At 37.7% G+C, this 19423-nt stretch overlaps 1 protein-coding gene across 7 annotated transcripts in view; it reads left to right on the top strand.

Annotated features, from left to right (window-relative positions):
• The window catches only part of LOC131693780 (transcription factor AP-2-epsilon), a 402059-nt gene that overhangs the window by 182281 nt on the left and 200355 nt on the right, over nucleotides 1-19423 (top strand). For 2 of the 7 annotated variants that reach the window (XM_058981901.1, XM_058981902.1), the window contains exon 1: nucleotides 786-2159. The exons of 3 other annotated variants lie outside the window; for them this stretch is intronic. Coding sequence is in view for 2 of the 4 variants with exons in the window: in XM_058981908.1 (XP_058837891.1) it covers nucleotides 2151-2159 (9 nt within the window). In the remaining 2 variants the exon portion in view is untranslated. Of the gene's footprint in view, nucleotides 1-783; nucleotides 2160-19423 lie in introns of those variants that run through there. 2 more of the 7 variants (XM_058981908.1, XM_058981909.1) reach the window with 2 other exon arrangements.

Raw genomic sequence — 19423 nt, 5'->3', positions numbered from 1 at the left:
TTTGAAATATCCGCGCTTTTCGTTTACGCGGCCTATATTCCCCGCGAAAAAAAAAAACATTAGTGTATTGTGAACAGACCCTACGAAGAAATGCTGGCTCTAAAATGATATCTGAGATCTTCAAAAGGTTTTGTCCCAAATTTTTTTGGATTGATCCCACTGTGGCGTATAGTGTAGTTGGTAATTCGATTGCCTGGTCCGCAGCATAGAATTAGAGATTTTTCTAAGAAAATTCTCGTAACACGAAAAACGCGACGAAAAAAATTATAACGTGCAACAATCACAAGGCAAATCCAAACATGCTCTAATAACTCACCAACACCGCCACGAAACTGCGTAGAATGTCTCTCTTGTCCATCGCATCGCAGATCTGTTTCTGCTGCTGCTATCTGCTAGTTGCTCCAACCGGGCCTCAGCCGATGTGCACACAGCAGTAGGCCACAATATGTCGCCTCACAGCATAAAACGCACCAAATATGTGTGTGATCCGATCCGAGCCGGAGCGGGCTAAGCGGCGGTGTACTGTGGGGGGATATTACTTCAAAGAAGCGCACACAAAAAGAGCGAGAGAAAGACTATGCTCACTTTGCCTGCAGCCGTGGCCAGCGAGCATGGTAGAGTGAGAAATAGATACCTAACAACAGAGATAGCATCGCATAGCCCGCACAATTTTCCGTGAGTGGGGAGAGTAGGCGTTTCCAGAGGCGTATTCCTGCCTCGCTGTTGTAGCTTTGCGTGCTAGTAAGGCCGTAAGGCTGGTCGAAATTGGTCTGTGTGAGTCGGCTTGATACTGCTGGGTATATGTGCCTCAAAGTACCTACCACTGCCACTGCTTCCGTTTTATTTTTCTCTGCCAGCGTTTGTGTGTTTCTCCGTGTAGCTGTAGATGTACACAGCACATGTTGGATGCAGGGAAAATTTTACAGGCGCCGAATACCCTGAAGCTTCACCTGAAAGCCACCAGTTCCAATCTATCGATTGCGCAGACCAATTCCAGTGCGCTCTCCTTTTACGACGGGCCCTCGGATTTTCGCGCTCTCTCTCGTGTGTATTTAGCTTTTGGGCAAGCCACTTGTAGCCTCTTGTTGCTTCTTGTAGTAGCAAAGTTCATCAGGCGCGCGCGAATTCCAACCATTGCCAAGTGCTTTTGGACGTCGTGTTTGTCAGTGATAATCGCTACCGCTGCTGCCGTGGATGCTCTGACAAGTGAATCGGTGCCACCTCTACATGCCGACGTTTGTCGTTGATACCTTCGTGGAGACACGCGTATGTGTACCTCATAGAGCAGCAGTTCGCGAAATTCGATAGGCTTTTCCTGGAGCTGACCGCCCGTGTGGACCGCGTCCAATGAATTTACAGCTGTGAACCGTATCGGACTATTTTCTATCTGTGTACCGGCCATCGGATAACGGCAATGAATACCAACAAGTGTGGTTCGGTGTACAATCACCAGCTGGAACCTTACCGCCACTAACTGTCTCCGGAACGAAACGGAACCAAAACTGAGAAAATCGTGACCGGACTAAATCGTGAAGTGAACGTTCCAATAGTGACAACTAATTTAAAGAACCAAACCGAGTAGCTAGATCAAATTAATCGCTTCGCTAAAACCAAACCATATCCTTCTCGTAGGTACTGATCATAACTGGTGCAATTGTCCGCTCGCCAACTCGCCAATTTTTTTGCAAGCACTGTGTGATAACTGTAGTTTCGTTTTTTAGTAGTAAACGCCTTATCAATCAGCGCTACTCCTACGTCGCTTTAGTGTGTTTGTGCATAGAAATGTCCGAAAAGTCAACTTAATGAAAGTTAGGCAACACAACGAAAGAATTCGTAGTTTTAAATTAGTTAATTATGCAAAATTTTGTGATACTTGGATGTGCCTTTCGAAAGTAGCCAGTCCCTTCGGAAAGTTCTACTGTAGCTGAAGACGCGATCCCGATCGAGTTTTTTAAGTGTAGTTTCAACCAGACCAATCTATGTTGTCGGTCATTCCGGTCAGTACGTTGTGAGTTGGGTTTGGTAGTACCGAAAAATAAAAAAAAACAGAAAACTGCAGTGGATACTTCGGATTTAACTGTTGTGAGGCTATAAAGCTTTGTGAATTTTTGTGGAAAACGATCAATCAACGTTAATAGGAGAAGGACAACATGATTATGGTATGGCAATGCTTTTGGACCATCATTTTGGGGATTTTTTGGGTAACAATAAATGTCTGAAAGGGATATTCAGGGTAGCGCTTGTACTGTGGGTATCTAAAGCTAATTGTCAAAACTTGCTAGTAAGAGAAAATCCCGAATGAGCACAACTGATCACTGGAAATCAAAGAGAAAAGTATTCATCTCGTCAGTAACTGGCATCAACTGAGTGTCTAGTTAGACGATGTATCTAAACTACTGGTATCCAAATTAGCACTAGTTAAACACAAAAAACACCTCACACGACACATGTGAACGCCTGTAGCAATAACTAGTCCCGAGTAGTGTCAGCAAATACAGAAGCTCTGGTTTCGAATAACTCATGTTTATTCGCGATATAAAAGTGTGCAGTGGTTTTGAAGCAAAGAATTTGAGAATGTCGACATTGTGTTCATTTTTAGTGTTGTTTTAGTTATATTTGGTCGGTGTTAAGTCAGACCGGACCAAGTCGCAAAACATCAAAAAATGAGTTAATGATAGCACTGTATAAATAATTTCTTCATCTACATTCTACTTTTACCTGTTTTAAAATATGAAACAATAAACAAGAATTATGGTAAAAATTATTCTCCAATTATAATGTAAAGGATGCTGCGATTCAAACTTTAAACGCGTTTTTCTCGAAATCAATGCACTGTCACTTAGTCCGGTCTGACCTAACACCGACCATTTGTTCTGACAACTTAAGTCAGTAGAAAGCTCTTCATTTTCCATTTTCATACAATTGCTGATTAACATTTGTATTTTTCTTTTTTTTTAATTCTTTATACCAGCTGATGAAACAGATTTCATCAGAATCCTCAGGAACCAGTTTCATGTTTATTCTGTATTTGTAAAGCCATATGACAGTTTATCCAGCTGTTCAGTAAGATACACTTTAGCGCACACTACTTTTTGTAACGTCGAAACGTTTCGAACGTTGGTTCGGTCTTCTCCGGTGGATATAACGTAACTGAATAAACTCTGCTGCAACAATGACAGTCGTAACAACACCCAAGTGTGAAGCCATCCGAACCCATTTATCCTAGTGTTTGGTCAAATGTCCAGTTGAGTTGAATTCCTAAATCTGAAAGATAAGGCTTCAAATTTTGAGGTCAATTGTATATATTTCTATTTTTTCACTTGTCACCTTAATTCTCGGTATCGTTATGAACATACCATATACAACCATTTAGGAATACCTAAAATTCAAAAGGTGCTTAAACCTTAGCTAAGAACAAGTGAAATTTGTATTTAGATGACGTGTTGATAATATTAGTTGTCTTTATTCGATGTGTAGCCTTAACAATTGGATTGAGGCAGCTCCGATTTTAATATGTTCAATGCGAAGTACAACCCTTGTATTTTTCGTGATCTAAGAATGGTATTTTCCTCCGCGTTCCTTATTGCCTATTTTTATAAGGCGATTCATCAAAAATGCTATCTTCAAAACTGAACCACCTTGGGTATGGAACTATTTTTTTTCAATCTCATTTTAATTTAAATAACTTTGTATTTATTAGCTTTAGTACCATTTTATTATGTTGCACACATTTTATCGTATATAATTTTAAATGTTCTTTGATTTGATGGCCTGGAAACACGTAACTGCCGGGTGATGCCAATCGATTTGACATTGCCTTGGACTGAGCATATTAATGTCTTTGTTTGTTTAGTATTTATCTGACCCACTAGGGTATTTAATTTGTGTGAGGAATACGCATGGTCTTATCTGAGTGGATTGAAGACTGTTAAATCTTGCATGAGGGTTAAGAATTGACAATTTTCAAGAATAATCGAAAATCTGTGACCAATTTGCGGCAACCATATCAGCACGAAGAACAATGTTGTTAGTTTCTTTTCGTTGTTATTATCTTCAATCTTGCTCTAATAATTAGCATAAAAACCTGCTCGCATGTTATTGGTTGCACATTTGTGTATACCGTTTAAAATGCGCTTTATTTAACCAAACAACACGCGCGAATGTTGGTATCATTGGAATTAACACCTTATTCATTCGTTCGCAAGGGAAAGAAACCAACCCATTATTGTCATTAAATTTCTTATCATAATACCACCTCAGGCCTCATCCCTCCCATGAGAATTTTGAATTACTTTTGAAATTTTATTACCGTCTTGTTCGGGAAAAATAATTATACTGCAAGCCGTTTTGACACCTAAAATGTCATTTGAGTTCGGTCACTCTAGAAACAAGTCGTTGAAGAAAGTAAGGAAGAAGCCTCACCAGGGTGGCTGGAAAGGGACGTAACTTCAATTGATCGACATCTCTGAATCGGTTGACGTTTCGATATTAGCAATAGCTTTGAGTAAACCAGTTACACCGCAAAGGTCGGGCAGCGGGCTAGCAGCGGGAGCTAAGGACGAAAAATACTAAGTCGGAGAAAATTGGGATATCGTTGTCTGAAGAAATGTGACCGCCGATGATCCCTCCGCCGGAAAGGGCTGACAGCTAAATAACTCGCAAAGATGGGCATCGATATCGGGAGAAATACCGCCGCCAAGAAATTCTCAGTACCAGCTAGCAGATAAATAGGAACAAGTGGCGCCAAGAAGGGTAAGGAACTACGCGAGTAAAGAGATGTAATCATTATGGTCGACACCTTCGGATAGGTTCGTGTCTCAACAGTCGACGATATATGCAGCAGACCATGTCAGATATCACGCGAAGGTTGGACAGCAAGCAAGAAAAAGCAGCAATTGAAAAAAAAAAAACAAACGATTAACACAGAATGAAAGCCAGAAATTCGATTTGGTGGGTTTTGATGAAAATCTAATGTAATATATTTTTGATAAAATAATCTACAAACAAGAAGAATCCATATAAAATAGCTTTCAAACCGCCATTTTATAAATTATAAATCTTTGTTAACTTTTCTTACGGCTAAAATGACTTCGGAAAAAATCTTCAAAGTTTGAATGTTTCTATATCTTTTTACAAGAAGCGTAAAAAACTATACCCTCCGTTTGAGAAATTTCTGCGCACGGGCCTGATACACCTTAAGGTTGGACAGAGAAAGGGTAAAATTCGCAAACGAAAAAAGCAGTTTTTTTCCACACCGTATGTCAGATCTTCATAAAAATCAATCAGCAGTACTGTAACAACATTCTACATACGCTGATTGATTTTTATGAAGATCTGACATACGGTTTGGAAAAAACTGCTTTTTTTGTTTGCGAATTTTGCGAATTCTCTGTCCAACCTTAAATAATACTTGTGTTATGAATTTTTCAATCACATAGGTAATAGCATTAGATTAAATTTTTCATGGAATGTCCTGTTTTACCGGAATGAAGATATGATGAAGGGATAATAAAATCATTCACATGCCGTTTGATTCAATTAAACATAAGAACTTCTGACTGTCAGCTGTGCGGAGCTGAAGTTGTTTTTTCAAACCGAGCATTTCCAAGCTAATTCACTAATCGATAAATCTATCATAAATTCTCGGCAGCTGGCTGCCCAGAGCAATAAACACATTTGAGTTGCATAGATCGTATCACTTATCAAGGTGACTACAGATTAGTGTAACTCTTTACTCCATCCTATTAACAAAACTCCTTCCCGTGGCGAACGTGGAGATGCAGAGGTATACACGGTCTTCATAATGTTTGTTACACTAACATTCCATGCCGTCCACAATTACTGTAAGTATGTGAATGGTGCCATAATTCGCATCTCAAAGTAAAGAACTCTCGAAACGTGCACATTGAAAATGGAGTGGTACTCCTGGGTCGCATTCGTTGATTCTCTATGTGAACAACGTCTGGTCAAGAACGGAGTTGCAACTACGAATCGTACGGTCATCATACGCATGCTAATGCTTATGCTCAACAAAGAAGCTGCTTAGCGTTATCCCATTAGAGCTTTTTGGTTTACATTTAATGAAAATAATTACATTTTTGCTTGTAAGTGAATTTGAAAATACAAAAAATGCTTTTGGCAGCAGACTTCTACTATTGTTCCTGATTTGTCTGTCAATACTGTCACGAAAGCAACACCCGGTTCACAACCTTCCACTCTCCTTTACCTTTTTCTAGGTATTTTGGACCACAGTGCTTCATGTAGTATATAGTCGGATTCCCGAGTTGACAATATAGAAAGATGAACGACCACTTTGTTTTCTGTAATGAGAGATGGAGTTTGGTCACGGGTTTCTTACAATAATATTTTATTGCGTCCAGTATCGAAGGTGCCATCTCTCATTACAAAGTTGACAAGTGCCAATCTGAATTCCACGGGGTAGTCTGAGCATAAGAAGTGACTTAAACCTGGGTCACAAAAGAAGAAATAATGCAGGTTAATCCTAGTTTCATTAGACAAACTCCATTATCTATGTCCGGACAAAAAGTTACCCAATGTTTCAATGTAGAAGAATTCATTTCTCCGTCCGGCGACGTGCTTTTGTGACAATCTTAGCTCGGCTGTGCTCTCATCCAGATTCACAAAAATATTAAAATAAACGCTTTCAGTGTAGGATTTCATGTCCTGTCACTAAATTAGTGTGGGATTCTGATGCAACGCAATCGAAACGCAAATTCCATAACTAATTTAGTTATTGGTTTTGTGCTCTTCACGCACAAAGACGGTTTTAAACAATTTTGTTATTAATGGAGAAAATATAGTTTTGCCCTTAATTTTTTTCACTGAGAAGAAATAGAGCATAGTGCACGTTGCATTGCATTGCTAAGCCAAACCAATTTTCAATTTTAATTCTCATCAGAGTTCCTTTTCTTGCGGGACATCACGCAGAAGGTTGGTTCAGGAAAACAAATGGCGTTTTCGTTTTTTGTAGCTAGCGTCATTCCGGCACTAGCTTAGTACTGTCACCAAGTTAGTGTCGGATTCTGATGAGACGAAGTCGAATATCGAATCCTATAACTAATTTGTTTTCAAGATGTTTTGGTGAATAATAATTTTGCGGTGGCTTACATTCCGAATGGCATTAGCATTTTGATTATATGAGACTGTTTGGATATTGTATATAGGATGACTTCTAATAAAATCTTTAAATCAAAAAATAATCTTTTAAGCATGTTCAATTTTAGGGCTTTTTCTTGGACGCATTTAACAATATTTTTAATCCCTTTAAAGTATTCAACTACAATAAATGTGGGCCCTTCACGCGCAAACGTGGTTTTAACTAATTTTCTTCTTAGTGGAGAAAAATTGGTTTTTACCCACATGCTTCGACTTAGGAATAAATATATCGAAATACATATTGCATCGGTTTGCTAAGCCGAGCCAATGTTTCGCTTACACTAGTTCTCATAAGCCTCAAATGAACTCCTTTTCTTGCTGATTTTTTAGGGGTTTGCCCAGGAACACAAATAGTGTCTCCGTTTTTGGAGCTAGTGTCAATCCGCTGCTAGCTTAGTGGCTTTTGATGAGCCGAAGTCGAATAACTAATTTATAATAAAAGTAACCCGTTCGTGAGAAATCTGTTTTCTTGATAAACTCACCGAAACTTCAAGGATTTCTCGTAGTTAGGGTATGGTGGGGCAAATCCGACCGTTGCACAGTGTTTTAAAACGTCGTTTTCGTGCTCAAAATTAATAGCGTCTAAACCGTTGACTTTAGAGGTATAGATTGTTCGGAGAAGTTGTTGTTCTTATGATTGCGCATCCACAGTAGTATACCGTTCAGTGATTAATTCACCTATAAGTGATATACGAAATTTATTTTCCGAACTAATTAAGATAGAGACTTTGTGTCTTCGGCAAAGTTGTAGCAAATGTTACTACAAAAGAAATTGCTGAATACCATATATCTAGCTTTAGTAGTTTACGAGTTATGGAACATATTATATGGAAGACCCCTTAAAATTAGTTTTTTCATGATAACTTTTTTAGACATTCTCGTATCTTCTTAAAATTTTCCACAAAGTTATTTGCGGTATCAAAATACATATTTTTGCTGAATATTGTTAATTCCTATCTGTTGAATTTAAAAAGATATTCAAAAATTTAAGATATTTTTGGGGTAACTTCCACCTTAAATAACTCGTTAAGGAGCAAACAACATCATAACATACTGAAAGTACTAGCTTTTTACTTTTATATAGTCGCCCGATTGTTAGTCGACACGATTCTCCCCGAGTGTTATGTTCTAAACAATATGCCATCGCAGTAGTTTAAAATGAAATATTCAAGCGCACTGCGATAAGTAGCTTCATGTTTTCATGGTAAATTGCATAAAACGTATTCATAGATGTCCAAAAAAGGAAAAGGGATCATTGACCACAATCAAGATCAAAGTACAAAACGTAGCATATCGTGCGTTCGAGAAGTGTGTCACGTGAAATTTAAACAATCAGTGGATACTGGTAAGCTTGAAAAAACGATGGAATCCCACCAGAAGGTTTGTTAATGTCTTTCGTGTCATTTATAATGAAGCATGAGTAAACCCGACCCCCCTCTCTGTTATCGAAAATCGGAAGCACTACGCAAACTAATATCAATGTTGTCGCGTATAGCATCGAAAATAATCATAATGGTGGCATGACAGCATTTTATTAGTCTTCATTGAAATGGTCAAACGACAATAAGTGTTTTTTACAACTTTTGGTTTGATTTTTGTGCATTATTAACTACAGGCTATTTCTGATTGTTAAGGTGATTGCATAAAAAATGTAAGTGGATTTAAATTCTTTGAATAAAGTCCTACAAAGTTCATAGATGAATTTAGTCCAATTTTTTCAAATTTTTTATAGCATCGTAATGAAAAATGCCGCCGTGGGGCAAATCCGACCTTTTATTTTGCTAAAAAAATTATTTTTTTCAAAATGCAAATGGGAATATCTTTACTTGCTACTGCTTGGGATTTTGACATTCAAAGAGTGAAATTGTATTCCATTTTCTTCATGTTACAATTCAATAACATAACATTCAATTGATTTATCATTGAAAAACCATAAACTTTGGGTAATATCTACACTAAATCAACAAAAAACATAAGCGGTCAGGTTTACCCCACCATTTTTGAAAACATCAAAATTGAACTTTTTCGTAAAACGCTAGCATCTTAAAATTTTCCCAAAATACGAATAAAATGCTATACATAGAAAGTTGACCAGAAGTCTAACCTTTAATTTGATATCTAATACGACTTGATCCGATGTAAAATGAGCATTTTACAGCCAAAACCATTTACTAGGTCGGATTTGCCCCACCTTACCCTAAATACTTGCGATCTCATATATTTAAGACAGTTTTCCAGAAAAAGTCACTTTTACCTTTCTCGTGTAATTTAGTGTCTTTTTGGGGTGCCCTAAAGTTTGAACTAAGACTTAAATTTTTAGAAACGTTGTTTCTGTTTTTGATCAAAAATATTGATGAGCTAGTTTACTCAGGAATCAATAAACACTAACTTATAGTTTTGTTTGATTTAGTTCAATTCTCGAGCCTATTGTGACCCTATTTCTTACATCTTGGTTTTGAACTAAGCATATGCTACAATATTAATATCTATTTGCCTAAAAGAGATGTGTAAGAATAAGTTCAAGTTATTTTCTTCATTAGTAATGCGCATACTTATTCAGAACTATCGGTAAAATCCAGCTTTTTGAAATATCTTCTAATTCGCCACATTCACATTGTAAACCGGAACGGGATGCTACGGCGCCTTAGCCAAAGCTTAAATACGAGCGATCATATTTGTAGTTTTTTTTGTAGGACTAGCAATTCAGTTAGGCATTTTTTAACAAGAAAGATTATCACGGAAAGAATCGATTCGCAAATTCATAAAAAAATCGCGATTTTGTTAACTAAACCGTTCATGAAAATCGTGAACAAGTTCCTGAAATCCTGATTATTGAAGCTCGCATTTTTTTATTTGACTGCTTAGCCGAAACTAGTTACCAGCTTCACAGTCGTTAAACATCCATACACATTAATCTATTTGTGTTTACAAACAACTAGTTTATATCAAAAATATACGTGGCGTTAAAGTGGTTCGTATTCTCGTTTACGACAGCAAAATCAAATGGGCTTACTATTCGTTCGAACCGCTTCGTCGTAAACAAGAATAAGAGTTTATTCCCCGGGCATGTTTAAATTATACTACGATTCTTAGTCATAATTTGGCGGTCCACTGGTTTCTATCAACAGTATCAACTGAAAGAGCAGATAGTTAAACGATGTTCGTGATTTCAGGAGCTATGTCATGATTTTAGTATCACCTAATGTTATCGTAATATTTTATTCATGCGTCACTATTATATTTTTATGGCAGTGTTCTGTGAAGCTTGTAGGATGATTTCAGGATATCGCCTACGAATTTCGCCCGGGACCGGGGTTAGTTTGCGGGTTTTTCGCGTCACACTTTTTTGTTTATAAATACAAAGACAATGTAACAAACACTTTGATAAAATTCAAGGATGTTTCCAACAGTCGGCCCTTTCATGCCACATGTTCTATTTTACAACATCTATCTACATAAAAAAAGTAGAAAATGGAAACTAAAAACACCGCCAATTATATTAGATATGATCAACCAGTTTACGAATACATGGATATTATTTTAGGATTTTGTTAACTATTATTCTGCCCATAACAGCATAAGAGTCCCATATTGAAAAACAGCAAACCGAGAAAAACGCTGTTCAAGATTTACATTTTCATTGTGCTAAATGGATGGGACAATCATGTTTTGGTATTTTTTTTGTTATTTTCGTGACTAATGTATCAGTTCACGAAACCATGCATAATGTTCCGACTTCTGTGTATTTGTTCACGTGAAGATATTAAGATCGTGCATAAAACTATATTTTTAACTACATCATGAAAGTGGAAACTCATTTTATAATTTTATGCATTAGCGATCATGAATTAATTCACAAGACTAATTGAATTCCTGAATAATATTCCAAGTTTCGTAAAATAGTTCACTAGGTTGTCAGTTATATTCTTAAATTTATTAATAAAATCATGAGTCAACCTTTGGCTTATGAATATTGTTCATAAAGTTGTGAGTTGATTCACGTACAGAAAACACGATTTGAAGACTTAGCGAGAACTGTGACTGAAGTTCGCAACACAAATATCAAATAACTCCACAATTGAATGCGTTATGCAGACGTTCCTGAAGGAAAATTTATTATTGTTATAAAACATTTGATTTTTTTTTTGGGTTGGCGTAGCGTAGTTGGTAATTCGATTGCCTTGTACGCGGCGCACCTGGATTCGAGTCCCGACCCCGCACATAGGGTTAGAAATTTTTCATAAGAGATTTTTCTAACCCGAAGAGGTGAATGACCTTAAGGTTAAAACCTCTATAATCTAAATAAAAAACATTTGATTTTTATTCACGGTTATGTTTTCATAACGTAAAAACGTGATTGTTGCAGAATTTATGGCACTGAATTCACGAATTTGTGAACAATTTTCTTCCATGAGAAGTGAGCGATTAAAACAGAAAACACATATAAATTTGCTTTCTGTATCATCAACTTCATTTCATAGAAGCTGTCCAAAAAACTGCTCAAAGAGTAAGCACCAGTCTCCCGTTTTACGGTATAGCATTTATTATATGATAGAACTGTTTCTTTGTAGATTCCTTTTCGCAACACATACTTAACCTAATTGAAATAAGTTATTGTTATTCTCAGGCAGTACACTGAGCGCACTTTTTACTGCATTTTTTTCTATTTCACAGTAGCTACTGTTGAAACAGTTTTTCATCTAGGTAATTTCACCTTAATAACGAAATATACTACCGGTGTCCAGTGGGGGATTTGTCAGAAAACCCGACTAAAAGTGCGGAAATGGTTTTAATTGACCTTCCAAAGTACATAGCACTGTTTTGTGTGGCGCAGATTGGGATTTTGGTATTGGATTTTCAAAATTCAAAATGGTGGATGCAAAATGGCTGACATTTTATTCTAAATATGGTTTGTTTCTAAATTATAAAAATCAAGCCTAGCATGCAACTAATTGCCTGGAGTGAGCGAGCATTTGAGAACAAGCTTGCTTGTTAAGTTCCATTTAAAATGGATATGACAAAAAGATGAAAAGAAGTGCAATTCATTAATATTAAGAGGTTGACCAAGGATTTCCCATAGTGGCAAAGTTTTGAGCAATCAGGTTTTCATGTTTGCTGGTGTACTACAGACTACGACACATAAATTCGCTAAACTGGAGTGTGCACCAACAGGGCCGGCGAAACACTTTTTTCCCGAGTGGGTAGTAAGATTCGGAGTGATTTCTACTCGTAGTGACGAAAGTTCAGACATGGTGTATGTTAGTAAAAGTGAAAATTTCCGGATAATACCTGGTGGCTATTTGGAAATACTCTTTGTTAACGGGCTGTGTGACCGACACTGAGCGAAAATGTGTTTGTTGTTTACTGATACTACAAATCTTCCATAGCTAAGTACTAATTACTCTATTCTTTTAAATTTCGTTGCATTAATTTTCTGTTTCCTCCAATAAAACCTTTGCGCGGGTACTGAAGCCCGCATGATAGTGTTGACTAATGTGAAGGTATCTCCGACAAGAGACAGCTTCTCTGGCTCAATGGAGTTTTGAATATTTATCGGATGGCAAAATAATGCGAATAAATCTCCTGTTCGATATAAATTATATTCATCTAATTCAACAGGCCCCTGGAAGTTCTACTTTCGGACCGAATATAACCCATTTAAAATCATCGATGTATCGCGAAAACTAGCCAAGCAACACTCGGTCGTGTACGAAGAATTATATTGTCTACGTACCCACCTGGGAAGTAGAGATTGATGGTTTTGTCTCCGACAGGGGTCTTAATTGAGAAATATGGCGTTGGTACTTTCCAGAACGCTTTACTTCAGTCAGTGAAAATGCAGGTTTGCAAGCAAATGCGTTCAGCATAAATCGAGGAGTATAGGCACTTATTTTCAATCAGTCTCATATCAAGACTTTCACCGGATCTACTCTTTTAAACTTTGTTCTTTTGAACGGAGCTCGTCTACCTGTTCGCCTTTTTGAATCTCAGGGTATGCCGTCATTACAAACAATTGTTCCATACAGTTACCCAATGTAGAAACATAAAACCACAACTAATTTCTACGCTCCCTTCTCCACTCAAGAGCGAGAGTCTGACAATCCTATTGAGGGAACATGTTCTAATGTGCCAATAAATTCTCAAAAAAAAAAAAAAAAGAAAAATCATTTGCTCTCCTAAGCTGCCTCGTACATGCCTGAAAGTGTTCTTTGATGGGTGCTAGTACCGAAATAAGTGGCTCCTCGTCTCGGAAATCTTAGAAACTAACAGGAATTTCTTCATGAGACATGAAAAACCTCAATTGTCCTTATATTTCATTCCCATGATTTTCCTAGGTTTAACACAAAAAATTTGGTTAACTTCCGTCTTCCGACGTAGATCTTTCACAATTTTACTATTATTCACCAGGGCCGAGTTAATCCTCGGTACCAGATATTGAAGTTGTCGGTTGTCAAGTCCGAATCAAAGGCAGACATTGTTCTTCTATACATAGCACCTCATTTGGTTCAAGACGACTTCAACTCCCACGGTATGCCATAGGGTTGTCTTCACGTTGATGACCGATCTATCTTACTGCATGATATTCGCGACAATTTCAATATGATCGTGACTACTTGAATTTATCATTGTATTCGACCTCAATAAGTGATTGGAACAGCTACGCGTCTACTATATCCGAAACAATCAAATCAAAACAAGAAATTCGTCCGGTGGAAGCATAAAAGTTTTTAACTGGCTTGATTATCGACACTACGATTTAAGGTCAGACGAAACGAGATCCGGCGCAAATAGCAGTGAATGGTCTCTCTTCGCGCTCAGAATTGTGCGTGAAAAGGTCATATAAGGACTTTTTGAATGTCGGATCGCCCGATTTTTTCCGAATATACGCAACGTTAGAAACGCAAATGAAAAACTTAATGAATGCTGGAAACGCGGTTATTGACACCGGTTTGCCAAAGGATTAACAAGAGAAATAGTGTTTCATCTGGTGGCTAGGTCCTACGTTGTGTATTATATTCAACCGTTGATCAGAATGCACGGAACCAAGAATCCTTTTTCGGCGACAACAGCATTCCATATGGATCTACACTTAAATTGACGTTTCGTGATGAAATGATAATACTTTATTTAAACGTATTGCTGGTACACACAAATTTATATGGCAGCAAAGATGCTCGCACTAAGCATTGTAGTGCGCATATCACTGTAGCATTCGTTAGATAATGACAGCTATGCATCGCTTCTATGCTAATTATTATGGCAGTAGTGGTGAGGGTGATCATAAAAGAGACTGTGCTGCATACATTCTCCCCACAAATCTGATGGTTTTATATTTACCCATCAACAACCATGCCCACATTGTTACAGTTCCAAAGATGCTCTCCACTCGATGAAGTATGGAATGCACTCTTTGCATTTTATGGGGAAAACATTTCTTAGTTATTTTTGTGATAAAATATGTCGACTTTGTGCGTCCATATCTTTCAAATGAACCAATATATTTTACCAAAAAAAATATTTTGAAAATTTATAATAAAATCTTCAAACCAAAAAAAAGTATAATCTTTCAACATGGATTTTTTTTAAATCACACGCAAAGATTCAGTATGATTTGGCCGTTTATATGATAATCCCCCCTTAATTGAGTATAACCTTTTAGTATAAAGTATAGTATTCGGTTTGGTGGGACTAGAATTTGATGTATCTTTGATAAATTGTAGAATCTACAAGCAAAAAAGAATCAGTATAGAAACCTCCTTAGATAACTTTCCGATTCGACTACTATGGGATCCCGACTAATAGTTACAGAGCAAGGTTCCATTCGGATAATTTTTCAAAAGTTCTCATCATTCCTACAACAATAGAATCTCAATGTACTGATCCGATAATTATTATATTGTAGTTTTAAATTGAATAGGCCAGCACTAATATTTTTCTTCAATCCAATTAATTTTAGTTTGGGTGGGATTTAACCCTCAACTCCCCGCCCTTGGCTACGTCTTTGCTTGAAGTTATTTATTGCGTTTCTCATTTTCCGAGATATGAGATCGATCCAAAGGTTATAAGTTATAAATTATCTATCAGAAGGTTCTGGCCAACAAAAATGTTTTACACCGATGAGTGATCAAGGCCCACCCAGAAAATTTTAAATTTTTGGGTAATTATTTCTAACAGTGTTAGATAGAAAAATGAAATACAAATGTGTTTCTAAATGAGTGAGTAAATCTAGAGTGACCCTCACCATATAAGAGAAGTAAAAACTCAGGACTGTCGTAGGTGGACACCGCCTTCCCGCTTGAGCATGCCTGGCAGATTTTTTTTCGCAGTTTTTCGGTAGTGAAAAATGTTTGCAAATAGCTAAAGCCAACCTTGCATGAGAACGAGATCACCGAGCACTTCTTCAGGTTTACACACATGCGATTCTTTCTATACCAATAAACAAAAATTGTATACTAATACGGGAGAAATATTCAATCTACAATTGAGCGAATCAGACGAAATTTCTTGAGCTCATCCGCGAAGGACAGTCGTCAAGTCGTCAGCACTAGATGTAGGCCCTTGACGTACAGCAGAAACGTCAACAGTACCAGGTGCCTTCCTTAGGGTATGGGTTGACGTAGAAGTACATGTGGGTATCTGGCAATCTCTATCTCTAGATCTGTAAGATAGGACAACAAAAATATTGTTGATTCCGAATATTTTTTAGCGATTATTACATCGTGATTCAAATTATCAAATGCGGTATATTAATTGTTGAAATTAACATCAAATTAATTCCATACTTATTATTATGTAGGATATTGTAGGATGTTAGACACAGAGGGTTAGTCTCTGTTAAACGTCCAGAGGTGAAGCCATGTTGATCGTCACCAAGGTATTGCTGGCAGTGAGCCTTCCAAAAGGTTCCAAAATGACCATATCAAAAAATTTCGAAACAGCACTCAATGAGCACTCTTCCTTGTTTCCCTTTTTATAGACAGGAAACATGTTGGCGGTTTTTTTTTCAGAAAAATGGAAATATGCCACTGGCAAGAAATGCTCGAAACATGGGAAAAAGCGGAGTCACTTCACGATGTGACCTTTCAAAAGACCGCCAGGACCAGGATTGAAAGACGATTTAAACCAAGAAGCTAAGGTAACTATCGTTTCATTAGCAGCGATAGCGCCCAGAGTTTGGTTCACGACCGGAACCGGTACGATTTGTTTACGTTGCGACCAGAATAAATCAAGCAAAGACTCAGCTTTTTCGCTTTGACTTTGTAGGGCAAAACCTGGACAGATCTATTTTCCTAGAAGTCGCAGAATATCAGGACAATTAGTTTAAACCAAGATTTCACCATAGTGAATTGAACAATAGAATCGATTCATTTTTGTAAGTGAATCAGATACAACTCGCTCTCAGGACTGAACCAGCTTGCCCCTTTTTCGTAGGTACACACTAGTTGTGTGTCATTTTTGAATATAGTGTGCGGTTAACCCCAAGTTGGTCTTTTAGCAACCATTCATCCCTCAGAAATCGTAATTAACCACATACATTTCACTACGTATCGCCCCTAATTGTGTAATTAGGTGATTAGGATTTTATTTTGGGTCTATGAATTTTGAATTTTTAATTGAAATTTAAAATTTAGGATAAACTCTGAAGAAGTATTAAAATTCGATGATCCGTGCATGCCACCATAAGTGATCCCTATTATCCAGTAACTTACCGTTACTACACATTTAGTTAAGGGTCAATGGCTGGAGCGTTGGGAGATACTCTAATTGGCATTCCTAACTCGGTTTTACAATGCAAAGTTGCATGCTAAACTTCGGCAAATACCCGTACAGCAACCAAGAAGTTAAGCATAGTTTGGGGGCTGAACTACCGCATCCATATCAGCCAGCATGCCAAACGAACCGGTTTCGTGAGTGATGCTGACTCTGGCAATGATGATGATGATGCTGATGAAAATGATGAACGTTTATGATTATGCTTGGAATGTTCCGACGCTTTATCAGACTGCGACGATTGGTTTTGTAAGGATACCGAAGAACGGAAAGAAAAAAGTTGGTATGTAAATTTCCTAAAAGTTTTTTGACTCGCACGCATGGCCGTTGATGTGAAAATCGCTAGACAGCAGTTCAATCAGTGGCCGACTTTTTGCTCCAAGTTCGAATAAGTTTTCGACGAACGTGGGAATATTCGAAAGGTATCTCGAGTGTGGGAACTTCTTTCGAGTCTTTAAACTAGTGACCAGCTGATTTCCTCGAAATGTACAATTTCGAATAACAACAAAGAAATAGTACCTGTTAAAAGGGATTCAATAATCCAAATTCTGAAGAAAATTAAAGTTCATACCTACGGGTACAAACACAACACCGCATCGCTCTTTAACCGTTTCCCCAACAACGACCGTTGCCATGGATACAAGAGTGTTCCCCTCAGCACGTCAATCTTTCAGATGCCATTATACATATGCAAATCGTGGCGCGATGTACCGTGCTAGTAACGCTAAGGGGGTTTCATTTCAGCCACATAAGTCTTCCGAAAGCTGCGCTTACTGGACAATTTTCATTCTCTTGCACGAATATGCGTATGTGTGTTCGTTTGGCATATTTTTTCCGCCTGATAGCCCCAGGAGCCAGATTCGCTGTCACCCCGCTCTGAATGTCTTTTTTGGGTTCTTTGGTTTAAAATTCGAATTTTCGTGTGTTGCCCTCCCCGTAGCTTCGTTTGGCTGGGACCGCACTTCATTGAGGAAAACAACTCGGCCATTACAGGCGAGCCGAGAATGATTCCGGTTGAATATCCGTCCCTTTTTCGGTGTCCTCCTGCTTACGGAACTGGAAACTGGTTTGCCTGACGAAGAAAGCAACCAGCAGCGCGGTCGGTCGGTTGTTCTGTCGGTTGCTCTCTTATGTAATCGAGTCAAACTTCAACAGGCAGTTTTATGCTGCTTATGCTAAATAAGTACTAGCCGATCGAGGGGTGAGGTAGTGACCTTATTGTACTGCACGGTATGTACCCGTTTGCACGTGTGTGTTTGTGTGCGTGTATGGGTCGAATGATCGGCCAACCGGAACTTTGATATTTCTGGTTTGCATTAACCTTGTCAAGCTATGGCATGATGAAATAATAAAGACTGGATACCAGTTTGCTTTGAAAAGTAATGTGATGTCGTTCACAACTATGTAGATATTTTGTGACAATATGAAGACGCGGTTCATCCATGTTGACCAGTGGTTATGAAATTGAAAAAATGGTTTCTTAAAATGTTCCACAGCTTTTACTAAGTGTTATGAATATGTTTCAGGAACACATAACTAATACTGCACAGCAGTGAAAACTAATAAATTTATGAATCTTCTTTATTCGTTGTGAACCGAACGATGTATTATAAATTCTTGTACGGACGGTAGTCTTGTCTTACGGTTATGTTTTAGGATATAAGTACAATATTCTTATTGTTAATGTTTTTGCTGCCGCCGGGACAGTAATCAGTATCTGTCCTAGCTTGAGTATAGTAGTATTATATATTTACGGTAATAAAATAAGCTAGGTAAGACCACTATTCTTAATAACTCTTTTGGTTTCGAGGTCTTCGATCCGTACTGTCTCTGATCTGTATTAATTGTATCCGTACTGTTTCCTACTCGTACTAACTTAATCCGTACCGTAGCTTTAGTTCCTGCTAGGTTTAATTTTAGGTATTTATTAGCGCATAATAAGATTTAACACACCACAGTGCAGTTAGCGTAGATTTACTTAAAAACGGGAACACGTATTTCACTTGAGGATTAGATAAATTAGTAAATTTGTGATCGATAAAGGTGTTCAAGCTCACGCTACTTTTCACCGAATTACTTAACGTTTTTCCTTCTACCAATCTGACTGCCTTGTCAGTGGAATCTATGACAAAAAGTCGAAGGACAAAAGGTCGAACAGACGAAAGGTCGAAAGACAAACAGTCGAATGAATGAAAGGTCGAAACGAAAATTTTAACTTTTTTATATTTTTGAATAGAACTGAAGTACCGTAAAATAAGTATTTCAAAAAAATAATATTGCTAATACTATGCTATATTTCACCCTAAGGAGGAAAATTTGGTAAAAACCAAAATTTCTCACTAGGGTGAAAATTTGTTGGTATAAACCAGTCTTTGTACAGGAGGGCACAAATCCTTATTTCATACTATGTTGCGTTTCGGCTTCGCCTCATCAGAAACCGACACTAACGTATTGTCGGAATAGATTAGCGCCGGCT

This window comes from Topomyia yanbarensis, chromosome 3 (assembly GCF_030247195.1).
Source record: "Topomyia yanbarensis strain Yona2022 chromosome 3, ASM3024719v1, whole genome shotgun sequence".
Classification (NCBI taxonomy): Eukaryota; Metazoa; Arthropoda; class Insecta; order Diptera; family Culicidae; genus Topomyia; species Topomyia yanbarensis.
This window is presented reverse-complemented; position numbering and strand designations above follow the sequence as displayed.